Genomic DNA, 25,873 nt, shown 5'->3' on the forward strand with positions numbered 1-25,873 from the left:
CCTTTAGATCCCAAGTACAGTCTCAAACATCTCTAGATAAAAGCTTTCAAACAGCATTTCAGAAAGACTGGAACCAGAGCCTATGGAGAACTGCTACTGTCATACAAGTGATATTGGTCTAACCACAAGGTTGCAAGTTCAAGACCAGCAAAAGGGCCCAAGCTCGACTCAGGCTTGCATTCTTCCGAGGTTGCTAAAATGAGTACCCAGACTGTTGGGAGCAAATTAGCTTACTTGCTAATTAGCTTACTTGCTGTTCACCACTGTGATCTTTGGAATAGCGGTATATAAATAAAACAAATTATTATTATTATTATTATTATTATTATTATTATTAAAAGTAAATTTCGTTAAATATTGTCAATTGAGCTTGGTGCATCTATATCTTCCACAGCTCTTTCCTCCTTCATAATTCACTTTTTAAACAAATTGCTGCATTATTCGCTTGTTTTGGCACAGATCCTGCTATTTTGAATGGAGTATATATGTCTGAAGCACTGAATCCTATTTTTGTGGACAATTTTGAAAGAGATCCAACTCTCACATGGCAATACTTTGGCAGCTCTACAGGTTTCTTCAGGCTTTACCCAGGTACAAGGTCTCATGTTTATCTGGTCTTTTTTCAGAAATTTGTGGTTTTATGCTGGGAAAAGGAGCACCCTGTGCTAGAATCAGTTTTGAGATGTTACAGCAGAAACAAAGTGAATGAACTAGTCAGTGATAAACACCTTTGAAGCTGCAATGCCCTATGCATGCTAACTTGGGAGTTCTTAGTGAACATTACTACGTGTGAACATGCATATGACATAAATGAAAATCCTGTTGATTTCAGTGGAAGAAATGCATGGATGTCTAAGAATGTCTTTGGCATTTAGAAGAATAGCAATAGCATTTACATTTCTATACCGTTTCTTAGTGAACCAAGCACTCTGTAAGTGATTTACAATGTATAAGCAGTGTTGCCAATCATCCTCGAAGGAAATTCCCTGATTGGCTTCCCAGAATGCCCTCAAATTTCCTGGAATGGGGGTGGGACTTCCAGGTGGGTGGGCGCAAGGCACTATGGGAAGGCTAAAGGGGGTGGGAATTCCAGGATGGAAGGTTTTTGGGGGCGGGGAGGTATTTTTGTCTGTTTTTTTGGATGGGAAGCTTGAATTTCCCTGAAGGCTGAATTTCCCAGAATCTTCCCGTAAATTTGGCAATCCCAGAAATGACACGGAAATATTTTCACATTCCCAATTTCTGGGGGAAATCCCAGAAATTGGCAACACTGTGTGTAAGCCAATTGCACCCAACAATCTGGGTACTCATTTTACCAACCTACAAAAGGATGGAAGGTTGAGTCAACCTGGAGCCCTGTGGGATCGAACTCATAATATTGTGGCTGCAGTACTGGCATTTAACCACTGCACCCCCAGGACTCCTTCACTTTGGAGTTTATCACACGGGGGACAGGATTGCTCCCTCGTCCTTATCCCATCCGTGACCTGTACATATTCTTAGTGAAAGTGATCATGTGAATCACTTTCACATGAAAGCAGACTGAAAAGCACTTTCAGCCAACAACTGGGTTCTTCCATTAATACAAAATGACTGCAAATGACAGACAAAGGTGTTTTCAGCTGATATGTCAAAGCACGTTTCAGTCCGCTTTCATATGAAAGTGATTTGCACAATCCCTTTCAATAGTGCTTCCCTGCCAGGTCAATTTAGGGTTATGTGTGAAAGTCCTTCTCATGATCAGACCAGAAGGACGGGATAGGGATGGGACAATGACGCCCCATCCCTCATGTAATAATCTCCATAATGCCTGTTTTCTTTAAATCAAGCAGGGAGTAGTGTTGCTGTTGTCATTTGCTATCAAGTTGGCTTTGATTTATGGTGATCCTATGAATGACAGAGAATCATGAACCCTAGTTGTTATTACATCATTCTTACATGCAGTTATGTAATTTAAGTACATTCATCATTATTAGAGTATACATGTAATAATGGCGTATGTTATTAAATTACGGTGTGAATGTATAGTCAAAGATCTTTTAATACAGTCTTTCCCAACCTGGAACCCTCTACAGTGAGCATAACCATTCTAGCTAGATAATTAGGGTAGTTGTAGTCCAACAAACCTGGAGGGCACCAGGCTGGGGAAGTCTGTTTTAATACACTTCTCTTTCTTTCTGCTACATTTATTGCTGGTCGCATAAATGTGTGTATAGGGGTCAGAGCAGTTTCAAAGTATTTATTTACTTTACAAATATGGTAAAAAAGTTAAAGTATTTCTCCTTGTTCTCTGGATATTTGTGAGTTCAATGTTTTTTTATTTTATTTTGTTCTGCTCCCAGCAGTAGGGGAATTGCAGTTATGCAATCCCACTGAGGACTTGTGTATTTATCTCATTAATAAATTTATCTCGTTTTCTGCAAAACACTGAAGACATCTCACAATTCATTAAGAGCAGTCAAAATCAAAGAATTGTCAAAAGTCATAAAATCACAGTTAGAACATCCATTAAAATATTCAAGCTTAGCAACAGAATTAAAAATATCAACTACATGTTAACTGTGAAGGGTCTGCTATGACCCTGCTTAAATGCAAAAAGCATTGTTAGCTTTCCCCAAAAAATGCATTCCCAGATTTTGGTGTCTCCTTGTGAAATACTTTGGCTCTCACACTGATTCTACAAGTGATAAGTCTTCTTCTGTGAATCAGTCTCCTTTGGAAGGTTATGGACAGGACCAGAGCTGTTAGCAGATCTCCCCATTAATAATAACACAACTGCCAGGTGGGGAATTATAGGAGGGAACATAATTGATAACAAAGTACATAATTTACATGGAGAGGTCCCAGGCTTAGCCCACCATCTTCCACTAAAAGAAATAGGTTACAAGCTATTCTTGTAATAGACGATAGTTCGCTACATGACCCAATAGTTTAAGATAGGTACAGCATAGTATACAGGATAAGGCAGCTTCTTACATTGGAATGTACCTACACTGGAGTGAGAAACTGAGGAACTGTGACCTGCAAGATGTTTTTGGACTGCAAACCCAGAATCCCCTACTATTGTGATGCTTGCTAGGGCTAACCAGAGTTATAGATCCCAAAAACTTTTGGAGGGCACACAATCCTAGTCTACAGTTAAAAGATCTCCATTGATTATAAGTCTCTTCAGCCTCCTTCAAATGTTATTCTCAAGATTTGTGTTTTCTGTGAGACCTTTACTTACAAACCCTTACATGTAAGTGCATTTGTTTGCATTAATCTTTTGTCATCTTCACTTTTTCTCCTGTCACATACAGGCTGTTCCTTCTAAATTTAATTTGTAAATTTTTAGGTACAGAGGCCTGTTTATTGCATATGTCACTCCTTAAATTACCATGTGCACTAACACTGCTGTATTAAATAAATCAATATTAGAAATTAGTATTATTATCATGGGTGAGGGAATATCAGGATTCTGAAAATGGAAGTGTGCTGAGGAGAGGCAAATTCATCATCAGGAGTTACTTTTGAAAATCAATATACTTCATAGAATATTTTGAACAGTTCCATTTGCTCTATCTCAGGAGGAAAAGAGATTCTACCTCGACATTAGGAGGAACTTCCTGACAGTAAGGGCTGTTTGACAGTGGAACCAACTCCCTCGGAGTGTAGTGGAGTCTTCTTCTTTGGAGGTCTTTAAGCAGAGGCTGGATGGCCATCTGTCAGGGATGCTTTGATCTGGATTTCCTGCATGGCAGGGAGTTGGACTGGATGGCCCTTGTGGTCTCTTCCAACTCTAGGGCCCGTTACAAACAGGCCTTAAAGTACGCGATGAGCGCGTACTAGGGTTAGAAAGGGGTGTCCTTTCTGGACGCCCCTAACCCTAGTATGTGCTCCGTGCATAGAAAATGGCGGCGGCTGTTCCACACGGCTGCCACCATCACTACGTCATGACCGCACCGCCTCCAAATGAGGCGGTGCGGTTGTGACATATTGGGGCCGTGCCAGGGTGCCTAGGGCGCCCTTTCCGTGACCCCGGAAGGACCTCCGTTTCGGAGCTCCTTCCTGGCTTTGCATCGCTGGGCGCAGCCTTCAGATGGCTGCACCCAGTGACGCAGGGGAGAAAGGGGCCAAGCGGCCCCTTTCTCCTCCTCCCTGCTGTCACGGGGTGTCCTTGGGGCTTGGAGCCCCAAGGACACCTCTTTCCAGGCAGCAGGGAAGCAGCGTTTTGCCGCTTCCCCGCGGCCTGGAAAGCGGCGGATCGGGGCCTCAGCGGCTGCCGCTCTAGCTGCTGAGGGCCTGATCTGGCGGGGAAACGGGCGGGTGCAGGCCACCGCTTTTCGGCGGCCTGTAACCCGCCAACGATTCTATGATTCTATGATATTGGAAGAAAGCAACCATTGTGATATGTAATAATGTGGAAGATCCTAACCAAAGATCCACCTGGCTATGCTTAAAATGAATGTTTCCTCTGTGTATAATATCCACAGCAAACTTATTTTTACTGTTTCTTCAGGGATAAAATGGACACCAGATGAAAATGGGGTCCTTTCATTTGACTGCAGAAATCGAGGCTGGTGAGAGATTTTGAAGATTTTGCACTTTTCTGTTTGATTTATATAATTCTATAATCTATATTCTGAAAATGTTGATATAATCTTATCCTGCAGGTGTTTGACTTGCCTGTTGTCTTCTCTATATCCTTAAATGTAATTTAAAGAATTATGAATGGCAAGTGTGCAAGCCTTGACATGGATATTTTCAACAGAGAATGTTGTTAATGCTCCTCATTACCCATACTTTGAACATGCAGGGTTTAAGTGCTTAGTTCACTATAGTCTCTTTCTGAACAAACTGCATTAAAATGATGTGTTCTCCTACCTTTTCACTTCTGAGTCATGACCTAAATATTTTCATGGCATTCTGTATTCTATTTTATCCTTTCCTTCTTCATATTATCCTAGTCTTCTTAGAGTCTGAAGAAAATGCTAAAATTGCTTTTTATTCTTCTCACACACACACAGAGATGCACATACACAAACCTTGATAGAACATAAAAAGCAAACACATCTGTCTCCTACAGCTATAGGCAAATAGTCTAGGCTGGATTTCACCACAGGTACTATCTCACCTTTCCTGCATGAATCTCTTTACTGCCTTCTCCTTTTGATTTTTGTGATAATGGTTACCAACAGGTGTTTCAAGAGCAACTTCAAATTTAAAGTGCCACTCCATGAGCCCAAGATTTGTTTGCTTCATTTGTATACCACCTCTCTCCCAGGAGGGACCCAAGACAGCTCACAGATTAAAAAAACAACAACATTTAAACATTTAAAAATCTCAATAAACTAAAACCCACCTGCTCCATAAAAACCACCCTGATACGAATTGATGTCTTGAAAAGATACCTTGCATTATGGTAAAGAGCCAAGCTGTTGTTTCTTCCATATAACAACAGGTAATATAAGAAGAGTGACTCATAAAGGTGGTTAAAGTCACCTTCCAATTATTTCTTTATCTTGACATGACATTATTTGTTTAAAGTATGTTTCATCTTTTAGTTATTCGGGTTTTATTATTCTTTCTCTCATATCAGCTAAACTTTGCAGCACCCCAGAGGGGTAGAGAAATTCTAATAACACTACAGTCCTGTATATGTGTGCATAGAGGTACACTTCACTGAGTTAAATTGGACTAACTCCCCAGGTCCTAGGGTATGGATATAGAATTTCAACCTGTCTCAGTAGTAGATGCATTCTCAATCACAAAGTAGAATGGAAAAGGAACAAATTTTAAGCAGAGGCTGGATGACCATCCATCAGGGGTGCTTTGATTCTATGATCCTACATGGCAAGGGGTTGGAGTTGATGGCCTTTATGGTCCCTTAGCTCTTTGATTCTATGATTCTATGAAATTACTTTCTCTTGATTCTATAATACTTTGGTAGAATCTATCATACTTCAGATATTCAACTCTTACGTTGATTCCTTTTTCTGTTCTTGTCAAGGTACATCCAGGCAGCCACATCACCCAAAGATATTGTAATTGTGGTGGATATCAGTGGGAGCATGAAGGGCCTGCTACTCACCATTGCCAAGCACACTATTATTACCATTTTGGACACACTAGGAGAAAACGACTTTGTGAACATCATTGCTGTAAGTGTGTAAACGTCCTCTTTCTGTCAGAAACTCTTTTGATTGTTTGGTTTCACATTTTCTTGGAAAGAGCTTTCTACCTTGAATTCAGAAAACAAAAGTTTCTTAACTGAATCCCATCCCTTGGTTTGTGCCTCTTTCAAGCAGAAATTGTTTTGGAACACATAACCTAAGGCATTTCTGCTTTTGGTTATCTATACCAAAAACTGATGTCAGTTATTAAATTTAGTCTGTTGCTATCAGAGAAAAACTTTGAAGAGACTTAGAGAATGGTATTTACTCTCAAACACAATTTTCATGAGATTAAAAGACAAGAGAACCATCACATGCTTAACCTTCAAGAATACAAACAAAAACGAAGCTGCCAATTTGAACTCTCAGTCATCCAGAAGGCAGGAAAGAAAGACAGTTGGGATGGGACAGGTGAAGATGTCAAAGTATAGTCAGGATGGTATGCTGAGTAATGGCATAGCAAAATGGTATCCCTTATATAAAATGACTAAATGAAGGTTTGCTAATTGGAATTTATACTTTTAAAAAACATTTTCAATATTTTCCACTAAGTAATTTCTCGCATTCCCTGTACCTTAACAAAATTTAAACATATGTAACTAAAACAATGATGTACTCTTTCCCTTTTTGCACCCAACTCCACTTCTTTCCTCTTTCTTTGCTGTTTGAAAGGGATGAATTTTAAGATTCTAAGCAAGGCAGTGACATGTCCTCTTTTTATACAAGCTCCAGGCAAACTGAATATGCAAGTTCTCTCTTTCACATACAAGTGTGCACACACACATTTCTGATTGGTGGGCAGTAAGGTCAGGACCAATATATTCATTCCTTTGCTCATCTGGTGCCCTGTCATTACTGGGGTCATTTGCTGGCCCTTCCTTGCTCCTCTGCACAGCATCACACTCTTTCATTTCTGTCTCTCGATGACAGTAGGTAGTTTAGCATGTTTTTAAACCCTTTGGCTAGTCAGGGTATTGTTGTGATGCCTTATGTCTACCTAACTCAAAGAACAGACAATGGATGAACCCAAAAAGGTTTTATTGAAGATTAGGTTCAGCACTGTAGCAAGCTCATTACCAGATGTGAGGCTACAACATAGGTTTCACTTTTAAGAAGTCCTTGCAAATTACTCCCCCTCACAAATCACAGAATACAAGGCAGCTAAATGACTTTGGATCTCATGAACACCCTCCTGCCACTGCTTACACTTCTCAGCACACCAGGCCTATTCAAATATGACTTCAGATCAGCTAAGCAAGCTTTTGCATTGCTGAGAGGCCTGTGATGATCAATGGTGACATGGCCTTTCGCTTTCTATTCCAAGTTGAATGAGAACTCTGTTGAACTGTTGTTGAACTAGTGTAGGGCACTGGCAGAGCTGCTGTTGAACTTGGTGTAAATGCAGGAGAGGTGGCAGTAAATCCAAAGTGAATTACCTCTACCCCATGACAGCGGATCTACCAGCTCTGCCTGTCTTCCTCTACCCTTTTCTGACCCCACTTCAGGAAAAACATAAGCAATGTTACTAGCTTCTGTCCTCAAGTAAACCAGCTTTGCAAAATTATCCTCATTTGCTACATAAGTAGCTTGCTTTGAGACAAAGCTGTCTACAGAAAATTATCCTAATGTTTGCCAACTGAGAGAATTTCCTTGTTTTCTCTTTAGTTTGGGGTTGCTGCTACTTTCTGTGAATTGTTCACATTTTGGCGATTTCACCATAATAACCATATTCTTATTGTAACCTGCTTCTAATAATATTATTAAAGGGTTATATATTCATTTTTGTAATTGCCTATGTAGAACGCTGTTTATGTAATTGCTCTGTTCTGAATTGCTTTTGATAAGAAACAAAATCCCACAGCAAATTTCACAGGATAATCAAGCTGAGCCTCCCTTTCTCAGCAGTTCTTACAAATTGTACCAACTTAAGAAATGGAAATAGGCAATATCCAATAGTTCCTAGCATCTACCATTCCTATGAGGTGGGAAGGAGTTACTTGTGTGGCTGGAACTGTCTATCTCTAACAGAAAGAGAGGAATAGCTGGGAATGATGGGTCTGGAGAACATGATTATACTGTGGTCTCAGTGCTAGTCACAGTGATTAATTTATCCAGAATAGTTATGTTTTGCTTTAAAATCTCCAGAAGCTCTGAAAGAAGGTTACGATGTTATATTACCATAAAATCATATTCCTATCTACTATCACGTAACAAGATGAGACAGGCCCTGTACAGACCGGCACTTTGTGATGCTGGATGCCCTGACTCTGCCCTCGGGGCGTCGTGATGCTGCACACCATTCCAGATGGTGCGTGGCATCATGGCATGCCTCCAGCTCTGCATCCAGATGGTGCAGCACCAAAGGGGTGCCATATAGCTGCATTGCCATGGCTATGGCACCCTTTGGAGGGCACAAAAAGGAGTCAGTTTTTGCAGCTCTTTTTTTCACCCTCCAGAGGCTGGATCGGGGCCATGGTTTGAAGGGGGCAGCTGCAGGCTGCCTTTTTGGGTGGCCTGTATAGTTCCACAGTGCCAAAAATTTTCAGGTTTCACCACCTATTCTCACTCTCCTTGGTCTTTCTCAGTTTTGGGCCTGTGTGGTCCCCACTCTCAGTTTCTGAATGTATTTTGCACCAGAAATGTGAATGTGAGGGAGAAGCCAGCTAGACTACCTAGTCTGCCATGGGGTGGTGAGGAGAGAAACAAAATTTAAATTCTTTTTTACACTGTGAAATTTAGGTGAGGAACTTGGAAAAAGAGAAAATTCAAGTCAGGGATCTTAACTTACATTTTGTTATTGCTGCATACTGCTGGATTTTTTTTCTGAAAAAACAGCCTACTATGCGTCTATGTCTCAATTTATTTCCAAAACGACAAAAGGCATTTTGTAGAATCCTACCTTGTAAAATATGTATTTTGTTGTCAAAGCCATGAGGACAGTGTGCTGCTGTAGGAGCTGTTCTTTATTCATGACAGAATCTGCTAATGCCTTTGTAACTCTTTTTTTTTAAATGCTATTATTAGGTGAAATTTATTTTATTTTTTGCTTTTGTCTTTACAGTACAATGATTATGTCCATTACGTTGAATCCTGCTTTAAAGGGATCCTGGTTCAGGCTGATAGAGATAACAGAGAGGTGGGTATCAGATAAAGGGAAGTTTTTATTACATCCTAGAGATCTAAAAGTAAATTAATCTGGAAGCCAAGAAAAACAGAAGGAGCAAATACCATGGACACACTTATATTGGCTTTAGACCAGTTTAACATGCACAGTTTTCACCCAAAGCTCAGAAAAGCTCAAAACCCTTTTTGGACTACAACTACAAAAATCTCCAGGAAGAGCAAAAGATTCTTAAAGTCTTACTGAGGGGAATAGACTTACATTTCTCTTGGTTTGGGCATGTTCCAGTACTGAAATCAACTGAGAAGCCTGCTTGTATGGGTACGCTGTGTAAATGGTTAGCAAACCTGCCATACCCCATGCCATATATGAAGTTTCCATATTTTCCTATGTGGAACCAAACATGTTCTTAAGAGGTTCCCAATGACCTTTGAAATACCAGGAGACTTTCCCATGGGAAGGACATGTAGACCTGAAGACATGTGAAGGACCCAGGTAATACCAAGATAAAAACTAAATTTGCTGATTGCTTCATTCCACCCCCAGACTTTTTGCATATCCTCTTGAACTAAAGACAAAGGCAAAAGCAAGTAAGATAATACTTCCTATCTACCCCTGCCATATTCCCAGCCAACTTCCCTAGCCATTTATTTTAGGGTTGCCCTAAACCCAATCTGGGATTTTGTTATTCTGAGGTTAAAGCCATCAATCATTTTGGAATCCCATTGTCAATTCCCTGGGAAGACCATCAGGTCTTTTTTTACCTTGCAACCACTGAAGGCTAGGATCTCAAGTATAAATACAGTGGGCCCTTGTTACCTGCTGGGATTTGGTTCCACAGGACCCCCCATGGATAACAGAATCTGTGGATGCTCAAGTCTCATTAAATACAATGGCAAGCAAATTGGCATCCCTTATATAAAATGGCAAAATCAAGGTTTGCTATTTGTAATTTATACTTTTAGAAAATATTTTCAAGCCATGGATGTTTGAATCCATGGACAAGGAAAGTCAACTGTATCAGTCCCAAACCTAGCTCTCTTATGAACACATATGTTGTCCACTCACTGCGTTGCCCTCAGACACTTCCTGAGCCACACACTGCTTTCCATGGTCTTCTCTTTGGAACAGATAAATATCACCCCTTTATAACCCTAAGCTTCTGTTATCAAATATCCATACCTTTATTTCAGTTAGCTCTGAATGGTATGTCTGTTTGAATTGCTATCATGAGTTTGGTTGCAATTCTGCATGTTTCTAAATAAAAATCTTCTTATTTCACCAAATTTGTACCAGTGTTTACTGGTTAGTATTGGTATAAATAAGTCGAAATGATCCTGAATATTATCCAGCCTCTAGCAAGCCTCTTTGAGCTAAGCAATTCCCCCAATGTTTAATGGAGAAGTTGACACAGTTGGTGGGGACTCCCCAGTCCCCCTGCCACACACACATATACTGGGGGGGGGGGGGGGTAACCAAGTGCACAAAGAGCTTTGGATTTTGTTTTTTCCTTTTGGTGTGTTATTGTCCCTGCATTATCCTGTTTTATACTTCTACTCAGTGCCAAGAATATCTTTTTTGTCTTGTTTCTTCAGCATTTCAAACAGCTAGTGGATGAGTTACAAGCAAAAGGAGTTGGAACAGTGAACAAAGCCCTAACAGAAGCCTTCAGAATCTTGAGGGAGGTAAAAAAATGTAGACATAGAGTTTTTCCTTGTTTTAGTCCATGTCACCTTCCTTCTAAGTCCTGCAGCACTGCAGCGATTGTGGCAATGCTGGGATTTGAAGGAAGGATAACAGTGACAGAAATCTTTTGTGACAGCACCCAAAGCTGCTGATGAGTACACTGGCTGAAACTGCATCAACGAAGGTGGCAGTGATATGTTTGAACATTGTTATTTTAGGGAAATTTATGTGTATGTATACATAAACACACATATTTATTAAGTGTTTGATTCAAGACAGCATTGGAATGGTGCCGTTTCTGTGTCATAAAGCCTCTGATAAAGAAAGATGACTTATAGATATGACTTGTGAGGCCAAACAGTAAATACTGTAACTAACAGTAAACCATGTGAGGTGACCTCAATAGGTCAAGGTCTTGTCACTTCCCTAATTCTGTTTTCCCAGTGGTGATATTGTTAAGTTCAGCACTGAATGTAATTGGAAGACTGTCCTTCCTTTTTCAGCATCATGCCAATTCTTCAGTGGTTTGAGAGTATATAGAGATTGATTGGGTCAGTTTTCCAAATGACAGGAAAGGTGAAAAGGGCTAGAATGGAGTTGTGAGAAAAGAGACTTTTATTGTTAAGACTGACAATGACATAATTAAAATGCATATATTTCTTGAGCCATTTTCACTCTGGTCTCTCAGCCTTGTATTCAATGATTGGAGGAAGCTAAACTGGAATTGTTGAGTTTTGTAGCACTATAATATGACCCATCTGCACTTTTAGATGACGTACTGTTCACAAAAACTACAAAATCTAAAATTATTCATTAAATTCATGGTGTATATACTCAGCTATAAGTCGATCTTTGGGGCCAAAATTATGGATTTTGATATGACTCATGGATAAGTCAAGGGTAAAATTTAGGAGTACATAACAAAAGATCTAAAAGATGAAGCAAAGGAAAACAATGCCAAAGAACTTACAAAATTCCAGCAGGCATAACTGTTTGTGTTCACACTAAAGGCTGGATGGTGCTTGTGGGACAGATTACATTCTTGCCTTTCACCATGAGTTAAAGTACTGTACTTGAATTGACCCCCAGGTTTTGGGGGGTTAATTTTTTGACTAGAATTTTTAGACTTATACATGAATATATGCAGTATGTAGCAAGATCTTGTAGCACCTTTGAGACTAACTGAAAGAAAGCAGTTGGCAGCATGAGCTTTCGTAAACTAAAGTCTTCTTCCTCAGATGCAGTTGGTGGACTGGAAGCCAAATGCATCTGAGGAATTAGACTTTAGTCTATGAAAGCTCAAGCTGCCAACTGCTTTCTTTCCATTAGTCTCAAAGGTGCTACAAGATCTCACTACATACTGATTCTACAGACTAAGACAGCTATATCATTGAATTCTCTGAGTATATGAAGTAATCATTGAAAAATCTGATTCTCTACTATGAAAATATTTGCAAACCCTTTGAAGAGACATAATGTTCCACTGATTTGTGCAGGAGGGGAGTGCCTTTTCCTTACAATGCAGATTATTTGGTGTCAGATCTCCCTTCCCCTCTCTCTAGCCATTGGTGAAACCCATCAAAATTATTACTTCTGTCCATGACTTGTTAGAACATTGGTCAGAGGTTAGGTATATCTATTCTGCTTTTCCTATGAAGTATTTTGTATTATACATGAGCCCTTTAAAATATTCTGTAGACAGAGTGAGGAAAATTGAATTGCTCATTGCCAAGTGGCAAGTCATCCAGTAGACATCACTCTTGAAGAAATTCAGAGTAGCAATATATATGTTGTTTGGGAGGTTGCTATAATTTCTTCAGGCACAAAATATTGGGGTTTGCTTATGGAAACCCTGGAGTAGAACAACAATCTTGATAAAGGGCATGTGTGCCATGCCAAGCAAATAAGACATAGTCTGATGCTTTGGAACAGGGCTTAGGTTGAGTGTAGGCTGAGTCCCAGGATATGTTTTCCATCCCACAGCTCATTTGAAATAATTATGGAATGTGCTTCTAGAAATGTGCAAAACTCCTTCCTTGGATAAAAGAAAGAGTTTTCACTACAGATGTCTTAGTTTCTCAGAAGGCTTTAAAAACAAGCATCAGGGTGGATTCATGGGTAATAATGCATTCTGAATCATGAGATTTTTTTTTTTACCAAGGCACTGTTTCACAGTAGAACCCTCAATGAGATAGATGGGAGTTTTCCCTAGGTCTTAATTAAGGGCTTTTAAATAACACTATAATCTAGCAAACATGCTTAATAACGTTTTACCTTTCCAAGTGGACTAATTTAATCCTCTTTTGTGGCAGTCAGATAAATGCCAAGCTCTGGAAGTATTTCTCACTGTAGTTCCATTCTGTTTGTAGTTCAGAAGTGCTGGTCAAGGAGGCCTTTGTAACCAAGCCATCATGCTGATCACTGATGGAGCTATGGAAGATTATGAATATGTCTTTGAAAAATTCAACTGGCCTGATCGAAAGGTTAGTTTCCAAACTGACAAATGGAAGAGAGTGACTGATAGTATGAATCATGAACCAGAGAAAGTGATGAGTAGCATGGAGACTGGGTACTGGATGCTATAATCAAGTATGGGATGCTTCCTGTCTGGGCATGAAGCTGTGTGATAAAATACACTTATTAAAGTTTACATCCCACACCTAGCTCAGGAGGAAAGGATGGGAAAGGGTGGTGCAATAATCTCCATAGATATGTATAATAAGATAGACAAGAACTACCCTTATTAGCAGTTTGGCTTTCCATGGTTTCAGTTACCCCTGGTCAGCCACAATCCAAAAATATTACACAATCCCTCCCCACTATCTGCAGTTTCTCTCTCCACAGTTTCAGTTACCCACAGTCAGTAATGGTCTGAAAATATTATTATAGGTTTTGGTACTGCAATTTCAGGCATCCACCTGCAGGTCTTCAAATGTATCACTCACTGATGGGAGGGGGGACTACTGTACTAGGCATGTAATTGGATAGAGCCAGGCCTTAAGTAGATGTGGTGGTGTTGGACTAGGTCTCTGGAGACCAAGGTTGGAATCCACATGCAGCCATGGAACCCCACTAAGTGACCTTGGGCAAGTCACCCTCACTTGGCCTCAGTAGAAGACAAGGACATCCCACTCCCAAACAAATCTTGCCAGGAAAACCCCATGATAGGTTCATCTTGGGGTCTCTATAGGCAGTGCCCTTTCTAGGGTTGCTGTTACCCAGTGTGGTAACTCCTGGTATCACCCCCCATTGACCTCTTCCTCCCATTTCATACCATACAGAATCCTTTGTAATGCTTTTCTGCACTCATCTTACTCATCAGTCATAATTCCTACATAACACTAAATGTCATGCTAACAGTTGTGACATAAACAACTAGCAAAATTAAAATTATACTTTCAAATTAAAATAGCATATGCACAACCTAAATGTATTTACTGTATTTTCTGGAGTATAACAGGGCTTTTTAACCCATGAAAATCTTCTCCAAAGTTGGGGGGTCGTCTTATACGCTGGGTTAAGCTCAGCCTGCTCCCTTCTTCCCAGGCCTCCGCAGAGCCCGCAAGGGAGCTCTGCGGCCGGTGTGATTGCCACTGGCCTGCTACCTCCTTGGATTTGGAAGAGGGGTAGTCTTATACGGCAAGTATATCTCAAACTCTATATTTTAACAAGAAAAGTTGGGGGTCGTCTTATACACCCAGTCGTCTTATACGCTGGAATATACAGTAATATACAATGCACCCTTCTTTTATGCAGGGGATCCATTCCAGACACACACACCCGCATTAAAAAAATAGTGCGTATGCTCGAGTCCTGTTACAAGTAATGGGGCTCATGCTCATGGCGGCGTGATGTGGCGGTGGCATTGTTTCTTCCGATACGCGGTGCCACTTCTTCCAGCGCTGCTTTCAGCATATCCTGAAAGCAGCGTATAATGCGTAGTAATTGTGGTTAAAATATGATGGGGGGTGTGTGTGTGTGTGTGTATATATATACACACACACACACACACACATATATATATATATATTCATTTTTAAAAAACAATAAATTATGAATTTTGAAATTTGAAATTTTAATTTAAAAAAATTCTGGGGCCTCTTTATTCTTCCTCCACTGAGCTTCACCCCACTCCCATCATCTCTTAAAGCATTTTAAAGAGAAGCAGATGAATGCCACAGCCTGTTTCTGCCAAAAGATAGATGTTTGAGGAGCAGTGGTGTCACTCCCACTTAGGGTGTCACCTGGTACGTTGTACACCCTCCTAGTGATTCTACTATCCATAGAATGGAAATGACTTAAAGGAACACAAAACAAGTCCTTAAGTGCATGACATTCAATCCACAGAGTTGTGGGTAAATCTTATTAGCCCTTGTAGGAAGATGAAAGAAAAGATTAAAGGGGGGGGGGGATAAAGAGAAATGTAAATATAAGCCTTTCTAAAGAGAAAAGAATAGAAGGGAACTTTTGAAGCTCTTTTTTTTTTTAAGCTCTGTTATGATCCAGGAATTTACTTTGTGAGCCAAAATCATCAGAATTTTCATCTTGGAAAAATGGTTCTTTGAACAAAGAAGAAACAGGCTTCTATAAGCAGAACTGTTATGTTCATGTTCTCTTTCTTGGTTGGTTGATGGGAAGGAAACAGGGAAAATAGGCGAGCTCCTAACATCTTGGAAAGGTCTGTTGATTGTGCCAGATGACAACGAAAATCCAGATAAAATATGAAATGGCTAGGACAAAACAAGCATTCCTAAACGAATCTGGCATAATCCTTTAGTCCACCCAAGGGGTGGCATTATTTTGCTTCAGGGTGAAATATTCATTTCTTGCATTCGTATCATGACAAGTGGCAAACACATCTTTGCTTTACTTTTCAAAATAACTCATGTCAGAGTGACTGAAGACCACCAAGGAGAAGACTGTACTGGAATAGCCATGGTACACCTGTTTAATGTTTTTAAACTAATTCCAGTATCTGCATTCTTGTACTACAGGTCCGGGTTTTTACATATCTTATAGGGAGGGAAGTCAGCTTTGCACAGAATGTCAAATGGATAGCTTGTAACAATAAAGGTAAAGTGCAATTCTTTGTCTTCATCCTTTTCTGAAAATCATTTAAATAGTCCTTGGTGATCAAGTGTAATTTGAGCTTGAACTAAAAAGCCTGAAAAGGAGTAGCAAGAAATGGATGGATTCTCAGATAAGACTTCTTCTTATCCAGTACTGAGCAAATGCCATAACAGGAAAGATCAGAAAGGATACAGTTTAGTGAACTGAATTAGGAGACCTCTGTCTATTGGAAAACAAAATGAATAAAGCAAGGGCAGGTTGAAAAAGTTGTGATGGGGATTGTTTTGTTTCTTATTTAAAAATGCATAAAGAGTTAGAGGAACTCCACATGAAATGGGATAGAGAGTCACGGACACAAATTCACAGAGAGGAAGTTCTCTTAAGGACACTTCCAGATTGGTGTCAAATTATACAATAAAATGAGTAGAGGTTGCATCTATCGATTTCATTTTTAAAAAATTCTGCCTTTCATGCACCAGCCAGCATTCCCAGGGTAGTTTAAAGAAAAGTAAAATAATAATGATGATGACAATGAATCTATGAAACAGAATGAAACTGTTGCAATCAGTGCATTTTAATAGCATATTCAGATTCTGTATAATACTGTGAAGCTGAGATGTGCCCCGTTTTCTTTACTTGTACAAAACATTGTAGCTTAATTTTGCAGTTGCATCCTTAGCTCTTATTGCTTTCACTTGGGCATTTTTAACCTTTTCTCTTTTTTATGACCCATCCAAACACTCCCTAATGTTATATCGGTTTTATGTTACTGATTCAATTCATGAGAAAATATTTATAATAATATAATAATAGATTTATTTCTAGCCCGCCCAATCACGAAGAATCCGGGCGGGTTACAACAATAAAATACAACAATTTACAATAGAGTTAAAAAAAATCAAACCTTAGACCTATTTGCCATGAATGTGACCTTGTGTGGTAGTTGGTATATACAATGCTGGCAAATTGCTAGTTCTCAAGCCTTTCATTAATGTGGCAGGTGTGAGTTGTCACCACATGAGAGTGCATTCACTCTACCTCTTGAAAGTGGGTAAAAATTAGAAATGTCATCACAAACTGGCTGAGACACTGATGGATTCCCAGGTCAGTGAGTGCATGCACAGAGGATTTTGTTGTATTTGTATGAAGTGTAACCTATTTTAGAATCTAGAACCCAGTGTACTTTAGAATGTAGATCCAGAAACGTAATTAATGAAAATTAACTCTATTTGGGGGCTGTTTCTTTGTATAAGGATACTACACGCAAATATCCACTTTGGCTGACGTCCAGGAAAATGTAATGGAATACTTGCATGTACTCAGTCGACCAATGGTTATCAACCATGATCATGACATCATATGGACTGAAGCTTACATGGACAGTGCAGTAAGTTTTTTGAAATAAGCTTTCAACTGAAGATGGTTAAAGCTTGTGAAAGATAAAGAATCACCACAGAGTGTTTACTGAAATAGACAAATAGTATGGAAGTGGATAGCAATAACAGGTGGTTAATATCAACACTACATTTCTTAAAAGTGTCTACAGATACCATAGAATCATAGAAATCGAAGTACTCCCAAGAGTGTCTAGCCCAACCTCTAGTGAATGCAGGAATCTGCGCCTAAGCATCCTTGACAGAAACATTTATCACTCTTTACTTCTGATTTAAGTCCTTGAAATTCCACTATGATACAGGAACTCAAAGCTAATCACCTGGCATAGCATGACTTAAGTAATATCTCTGTCTTCTGTGAACTATATAGAAACACTTTACAGAGGATTACCCACAGGAAGAGAGATTAGTTTTATCTCAGGAAGTGGGTCATTGACTCTCCAGACCGGTGGAGCTGCAGGAAGGCACTCTGTTATCAGTTACACAGGGAGAACTGACATAAATTAAGGTGTCATGTATTATCCTTAATGACTTAGTTTAGGATACTAAAAAAGGATTGTCATGAGTTAACTACACAAACTCATTTTTGTTTCATGGCATCAGTTTCTTCCACTGAAGAGACAAGCTGCTTCTAAAGCTGAACAGTGGCTTATCTCTATGTCAGTGAGACTACTGTTACAAAAAGTAGAGTGAAATTTCACCTCAAATGAAATATGTGGAAATGAGGTTTCATCTTAAACTAATTTCTGAATGAAGCCGAAAGTAATTTTTAAAAGACAAGAGAAAGTTCTCAAGGTGGTTATGGCCATTCCTGGTAAAAAGCAAAACTGAGATGAACCCCCTAATTTCTCCTCCATCTGGGTGACAGCTGTTGAGAAACTATAGTGATGTGGATTTTATCAGCTCTACTACACCTGGGATTATTGAGAGCTAAAGATATACTCAAAGAAAGGATCAAAGATGTAGCTCTTCTGGATGCTGGGACATGGATTTTGAGCTACCTGACAATTTGGTATTATAGTAAATATTTTGTGCAGGCGTGTTATCTTTATGGCATAAAAAATCCAAAATGGTCAGAGGTGGCATCAACTTGGCTAATTTTAGTGCTTATCCATCAGTCCTCTTATACCTTGTCTGCATTGGTCAGGATACTCTGGGGGCAGATTGGGGTATCCTAGCTTTGGAGATGCCTTAATGATCTGGCCCTGTTTCTACAGTGAGGCTGCTGTCTGCATGGGCATCCTATTGTGCCACGTATGTCCACTGCTGCCTCTGGTTGCTCACTTCTCAGGTCAAAACAAGGCACCCAACAATGATCATGTGGCTGGGTACCTCATTTTGACCTCAGCAAGTGATTGGCAACAGCAGCAGATATGCTGGGTGGCTGTGTAGACAGCCACCCTGGTGTGGAAATGGAGCGCTCTAGATCTTCCCAGGAGATCCAGAGTAAGATGTATTGTTTTTTAAATTTTCTCTCATCCAGACTGCTTGCATCAGAACTGGGGTGTGGGTTATGCATTGTCCAAACAGGACAATGCCAGAATTAAGGAAAATTAGGGTTTTTGATCTGTAAAGATGAGGACATATAGGCGGAAACTGACATATACCTTACTCCCAGTGTATCTGCCCCTGTCCATCATGCATGGTTGAAACAGTTGACCATGTACATCTTTTCTGCCTCTTAATACAAGGACATCTACTCTTATTACCCCAATTTTAGCAGGTTTTCTAGGGAGATCTGATCATTTTTATTGATTCCATAATTGGAATTACATTTAAGTGGGCAAAATTTTGTGTTTTAGCATGGTCTACTAGAAACCAGCTTACTAAATCTTCTTAGTAATTTTATTGCTTAGTAATGTTATCAATACCAGTAGGCTGTGATAAGCAGTTATATTTCTGTCACTTGGAATTCTCTCAGACTTGTAACATGTACCTGTTCATTTTATACTTCTTTATATTGTAACCATAGGCACGGTACAGACAGGCGAGACACCACCCCTTTCTGCCCTGGATCACTGCCACAGCAGCCACACACACACATGGCATGATCCATTCCTGGAGTGGCACAGTGACATCTCTTGTGTGCTGTGCCATTTGAATGCAGCACACAAGGCACGTCATCAGCACGCATGCCATCTGAACACATGTGCAGCCAAAATGGTGCCAGGAGAACGCGGAGTGTGCGGACGCTCCACTCTCCTGAGCCCTAATTTCGGCCCCAGGCCACTGCAAAGCGGCTGTCTGTACTGAGCCTATAGATTCATGGGGTTGTCCTAAATTAACAGAGAGAGAGAGAGAGGCTAGTCTGTGGACATAATTAAGATGTACATTCTTGGAGTTAGTGCAAGAATCCCTTATTTCATTTAAAATGCAAATAGCTGCTGGGGTGTGGTGATAATTGCTAGAATTAAAGCAGGTGGGAAGGGAAGTTTAAACCTTTCTCTCTTTTTTTGTATCCCTGACAAAAGTCATTCCTCCAAAGCTAGAGAGGCTCCCTCTCGATGGAGAAGCACCAGCTTCTAATGAGCTATTTTATCTTCAGGGTTGCAACATAGCAATAAAGGAGTGATTTCTTCCTTTCCCCCTGCCATGATCGCAATAAATATCAGAATGCTGTTCTGCCCCCTCCACAGTCTCATTTTTAAAAACATCTGTTATGTTTAGTCTGGCTCTAAAATGGCAGCTAAATCCATGCGCCTGGCATGGTTGTTTTCATCCCCTCCCTTTTTTTCCTCACCTGCCAGGTAAGCCCAACAATGAAATAGGGGCTCCACCAGAGGGGATTTGACTTTGAAAGCTATGTAGCTGTTCCCTTATCTAGAGAACAACGATGAGAATTTCTGGCCATGAAGTTCTAGTAAAAGTCAGTATTGCCAGCCATACTGTGTACTGAAGAGTAGTGTCTGTGCAACCTCCTATCTATCTTGGCTCTGGACTGTTTGGAATCTTTTTTCAAAAAAAATCTGTGCAATGGTTTTGTTCATTAATGATCAGTCTCTTCCTATTATGTTTCTTGCTTGCATTTGTCTTGTTGACTGCTGCATGTTTCATTAGCTTGCCATTCATCCATTCATCTAGTTGTCCATTCATTAATGTGTACATTCATTTGTCATCCACATTTCTCACTAGCTGCCACAATCTGAGGAGGTAACAACTTGCCCTGTGTTCTGTGGACACCAGCTATTTATTTATCTTGTGTCAGTCTTTGTGTTCTGTACTAGTTTACTTAGATGTAGCTAAATCATACATCCAAAGTAGGGAGCAGAAGGCAATACTGCCATGACAGGGCTGTATAGCATGGGAAGGAAGCACTTAGTTCTGGATGTATCTGAAAAGTTGTGCTGTGCCATTGTATTGTAGTGTGGTAGTAAACACCATGTCTCTGGTTCAAATACTTGCTTTATTTGGAATGCATTGGATTTCCCTAGGTGCATTCATAAATCCAGTTGCTTATGCAAGCTCAGTTCAATTCAGCAGAACTTATTTCTGAGTTTGTATAAGACTGTTTTGTTATTCAAACCACAATCTGTTAGTCCTTTCACCTGTAATTATAGTGCCCTATCTTAATGTATTTGTAAGGATTAAAGGGATGATGTGCTTTGAAGACTTACAAAAGTGCCTCTGTGGACACTATAATAGTAATAGATTCAATGAGGAAATGTATGGAGGATGCCTCTTAACAAATTATAGTTTAATTAATTCCCTGTGTATGAACATGTGTGTGTAATATGAATATGCAGCCCATATTGAAGCGGGATGACAGAGTATTTTTAAGCTATGCTTATTCATGCTGCATCATTTCAACAGCATGTACTCAGCCAATTTATAGCAATTTCCAACACTGTTTTCATTAGCTGCTGGTTGGAATGAGTGAATTGCTGTGATTCTCACACTGTGAAATAGGTCATGACTACTCTTGACTCCTTTTGAATGGTAGTTTATGTATTCTTTATCAGTAGGATGGTGACTCTGTTGTGGATTTAGTCAAACTTTTAAAGGACTTATTCCAAGGTGCTGCATCTATTTTGGGGCTACAGCTTCACATCTTGGGACCTTATCACATTACCTTTTAAATCAGCAGCAGCCTAGGGCTGCAGCCAGGACATGGCATGGAGGCGGGGATTATTGTAAATAGCCACCAAATCTCTAGGTGCCACCATCCCGTATCCCAGCTGTGCTCTGCTGGCCCCTTTTTGAAAATGGAAGCTCCCTGAGTTTTAAAAAGGGCCAACTGAGCACAGCTGGGACATGGGATGCTGGCGCACAGTGATTCGGCGGTGATTTACAATGCAATAATCCCTGCCTCCATGCTGCATCCCTGCTGCAGCCTGTTAGGCTGTTGCTGGCTTAAAAGGTAATGTGATAAGATCCTTGCCTAGCTCCTTTAAAGTCCATAAAAAAAACCCAGAGTAGATTCACCACCCACTGACTCAGAAGACTTCAGCTGCCACTGATGAATCTGTTTCCTTCACCAAGTAAGTTACATTTCCTCTGACAACATATTGAAACATTTCTTTCTCTCATTTTCTCCTTTCTCTGAAATGTGCTTGTGTGTCAAAGAAAATAGCTTTGTGATATTTGTGTTTATTTTTTTCATACAAATTTTCAGTTACCTGTTTCAGTCTTCTGATCATCCAGATACACTCTTCCCATGTAGTCCAACTTCTTTCCTTGTACAATCAATGGACTAAATGAGGGATTGAAGCCATGGTTTACCAGATGTTGTTGGGATATAACTCACAGCGTTCCTCACAATTTGCAATCCAATAACATCTGGAAGGCTGCATAATTCCCATCTTTGACTAAATCCAATTGTTTGTCCCTACTGGAGTTAGAGCTATTGAATCAATGGGATTTACTCATCATCATCATCATCATCATCATCACCACCACTATCATTGTTCTCATATCTATTTAAACTCTGCCTTTCCCCAAAATGAGGATTCAGCACATGTGTTGACTTAACAAATCTCATCAGTTCAGTGGCTCTATCCCAGTAACCATTGGATTTATTTATATATTTTAGTTTAGCTGAATTTCTGGTTTTCTAAGGTTGTGGCTGTCATTTTCATGTAAAAGTTCTGCATTGCTTGAATATTGCCATTTGTACTCTACCTTCTCTCCTCCTTGTATTGCCATTTGTACTCTGCCTTCTCTTACTCATATTACTTTATAGACGTAAGTATGTTTGGGACATATTATGTGTGCCATGTACTTGAGCTATCCTTTTGTGCCTCTGGCTATGCTATGCATGAACATGCATAGGTGTGTGCATACTTGTAAAATGTCCTTTGTATGTATATTCCTCTGTCTAGAATATTTCATACAAACTTTGACAAAACCCTTCTCACTTTCATCACTCTCCTCAAGCATACTCCTAGCATCCTTTTTGGTAGTTTTTTTTTAAAGTGTGCTTTTCAATCATGCTTTTCACTGGTTGGTGTCCTTCACATTATTAGAATTGTCCATGTGTTAATGTACTGCTCCTTTTTTCTTTCCTTTTTTAACCTGATAGCTCTTTGCAACTCAAGCGCAAAGCCTCTTGCTCATGACAACTGTGGCTATGCCAGTCTTCAGCAAGAAGAATGAAACGGTAAACATGATGCTCTTTGGCAACCACTAACTCCATTTAGAACAAGAGAAGCTATAAAGATGATGTTATGTTTGCTTAACAGAATGCATATAAAGGCTAGGTAATGTTAATGGTCCTCTTAGACACAACATCATTTCTTGGCATGTTCTACAGCTTTGTCTCATTGCTGCTGATTATGAATCCCACCCTTGGCAGCATTTTAAAGATAATGGCAGACTCGCCTTTGGGATGCTGTGTATTCTTCTCCAGAAAAATGGGCCATAACTCAATGGCATGGGTTATAACTCAATGGTATGGAATGTATCTAGTCTTATTAGACATAAAGGAGTCCATTAACACATTTAAAACTAAATGGGAAGAAGGAATTTCTGACATAAGCTTTTATGGACTCAGTTCAATTTATCAGATCTATAACTGCAAAGGGGAAATTTGTAGCATAACATTTTGTGGACTCAAACTACTTCATCAGATGCATCTGATGAAGTAGACTGAGTGCACCAAAGCTTATAAAAGAATTATATTCTTCCCAGTTGATCCCAAAAGTGTCAATGGATTCCTTGATGTCTTTTTATGCTAAAACAGATTAGCACAGCTATTTTTTTCATGACTAGCCTTATTAGGTTTCTTTTCTGCTTTCTCAGGGGTAGATTTTCACTTTACATTTTATAATCTCAGAGGTACAAAATATACAAATTATACATGAAGGTGTGAGAAATACATTTTGATATATGTCCAATTAAAATATTCACAGTGCTTTCCAGATTACCAGTTGTAGATAGGGACACAATACTAGATATTGAAAGGAATGCAGTAAATTTTCCTTTAAATATCCAGAATGGTGTCCCTACGTAGAGACCTGGTGGTGCAGTGTACTGCAGCCACTCACTCACAAATCGTAAGGTTGTGAGTTCAATACCAGCCAAAGGCTCAGGCTCGGCTCAGGCTTACATCCTTCCAAAGTTGCTAAAATGAGTACCCAGATTGTTGGGGGCAATTAGCTTACACATTGTAAACCGCTTAGGGAGTGCTTAAGTGCACTTATAAGAGGTATAGAAATGTACTTGCTATTGCTAGAAGTGGTAGTTTGGAAAGCACCATGAATACAGTAAATTTTAGTAGGGCCTGTATATCCTAAATGCACCATATCCTTTCTGATCTTAGAAGCCTTGGAGATAAAATTTGAATTCCCTTAGCAATTATTCACTTTTGGATCTCAGAAGAAGTACCTCTTTGCTAATGAAATTCAAATTGTATCTCCTGGACTTTGGAATGCTTTGTTCCCATTGCCTCATGGTCAGGAGGAAAAGGGTCCTGCTTACATAGATATCCACCCACAGAACAGCACATCAACAACTCTTTGAGAAAATGCAGGCCTGTGATAAACATCGTAATGATTTTTAATATATTTGCCTGACAAAGAAGCCAGTGGCGCTTTGAAAGCTTGCATCATGTATTTTGTGCATTTTGGTTGGGCAAATAAAGGTATCACTGTTCTATTAGACTCAGATGGTGAACAAAATAATAATAATGGCTAAAACACATGGAGGATGGGGTCTCTGTTGCCTGTTCTAAATTCTCTATTCTTTTTCAGAGATCTCATGGCATTCTCCTGGGGGTGGTAGGCTCAGACGTTCCTCTGAGAGAACTCCTAAAGCTTGCTCCCCGATACAAGGTATGAACCAACATAATGCCATCCAGTTGTTGTGATGTGCAGCAAACATCAAAGAAAGTTATATTACAATGACCAATTAAGCTGTAAGGTGCCCTCCAAGTGCCTCTTCTGTCCCTACGGTGGACAATGCACACGGTGCATTTGCTACAAGATGTGGTCTTTGTTTCAGGCCAGCATTAGGCCTCCAGATAAGCCAAAACAAGAAAAAGTCTTGTGGCATCTCAACAAACTAATAAGGATTGTTTTCATAAGCTTCCATTGACATTGGAAAGCTTGCAACAAAGCTCCCACCAAGTAAGCATTGTTGGTTTTTAAGGCAGTACCTGACTTTTTGGCTCTTTTACAAACATTGCTGCCCACTCCTACATTTTTTAAAATTAGCTTAGACTACTAGTTCCAGCTACCAGTCCCCAGTGTGGCACCTATTAACACATTGCTTGACTGAATGACAGTTTCTAAAATCCTAAAATCTACCTGACTGTCTAGGTTTTGAATACAATAACATCCAAAATCCACAAAACAATGATGCCTTAATTGGGCCAACCAAATGCACAAAATACAGGTCGCTAGCTTTCAAAGTTTCACTGTCTTCTTCCTCATGCAAAGATGGTAAAAATCTTATCTTTGCCTAATGAAGAAGCCAATGAAGCTTCAAAAGTTTGCAACATGTATTTTGTACTTTTGGTTGGTCCAATAAAGGTATCACTGTTTTGTGGATTTTGGATGTTATTGTATTCAAAACCTAGACTGTCAGGTAGATTTTAGGATTTTAGAAACTGTCATTCAGTCAAGCAATGTGTTGACTGAGCCCATAGGTGCCACACTGGGGACTGGTAGCTGTACTATGCTACAAAGCCAACACAACTGCCCCTGGATAGATTTTGAATAGTTCTATTTGAATAGCTTTTCAGTGTTATTAGTAGATTAATTCAGCTAAAGTGCTTGGATTATGATGTACATTATTATTTCACTTGTGCCCAACCTGCCTCAGGAGCTTTGTATTTGGGGGAGGGAATACTGTTGCCCTAATAGTTACACTTTTCCTGGTATTGTTCAGCAGTGGCAAGGAAAATAGAACAAAGCTGTTGGCTTCTAACAGTTTAATTCTTAGATGCCTTACTTCCTCCATGGCTGCTGCACCTGTGACTTTGCTCCTTCTGCTCCTACATTAGTTACACCAAT

At 39.8% G+C, this 25,873-nt stretch overlaps 1 protein-coding gene across 6 annotated transcripts in view; it reads left to right on the forward strand.

Annotated features, from left to right (window-relative positions):
* LOC149311722 (voltage-dependent calcium channel subunit alpha-2/delta-4-like) overlaps positions 1 to 25,873 on the forward strand; it is a 204,090-nt gene that overhangs the window by 34,307 nt on the left and 143,910 nt on the right. For 5 of the 6 annotated variants that reach the window (XR_016281488.1, XR_016281490.1, XR_016281489.1 and 2 more), the window contains exons 6-16: positions 460 to 591; positions 4,499 to 4,559; positions 5,990 to 6,140; positions 9,214 to 9,288; positions 10,869 to 10,958; positions 13,329 to 13,442; positions 15,954 to 16,032; positions 17,283 to 17,416; positions 20,556 to 20,573; positions 22,942 to 23,019; positions 24,611 to 24,691. Coding sequence is in view for 3 of the 6 variants with exons in the window: in XM_089527755.1 (XP_089383881.1) it covers positions 460 to 591; positions 4,499 to 4,559; positions 5,990 to 6,140; positions 9,214 to 9,288; positions 10,869 to 10,958; positions 13,329 to 13,442; positions 15,954 to 16,032; positions 17,283 to 17,416; positions 20,556 to 20,573; positions 22,942 to 23,019; positions 24,611 to 24,691 (1,013 nt within the window). In the remaining 3 variants the exon portion in view is untranslated. The remainder of the gene's footprint in view (positions 1 to 459; positions 592 to 4,498; positions 4,560 to 5,989; positions 6,141 to 9,213; positions 9,289 to 10,868; positions 10,959 to 13,328; positions 13,443 to 15,953; positions 16,033 to 17,282; positions 17,417 to 20,555; positions 20,574 to 22,941; positions 23,020 to 24,610; positions 24,692 to 25,873) is intronic. The other variant, XM_089527756.1, reaches the window with a different exon arrangement.

This window comes from Sceloporus occidentalis, unplaced genomic scaffold (assembly GCF_023333645.1).
Source record: "Sceloporus occidentalis isolate IW3139 unplaced genomic scaffold, rSceOcc1.0.p SCAF_5, whole genome shotgun sequence".
NCBI classification, from domain to species: domain Eukaryota; kingdom Metazoa; phylum Chordata; class Lepidosauria; order Squamata; family Phrynosomatidae; genus Sceloporus; species Sceloporus occidentalis.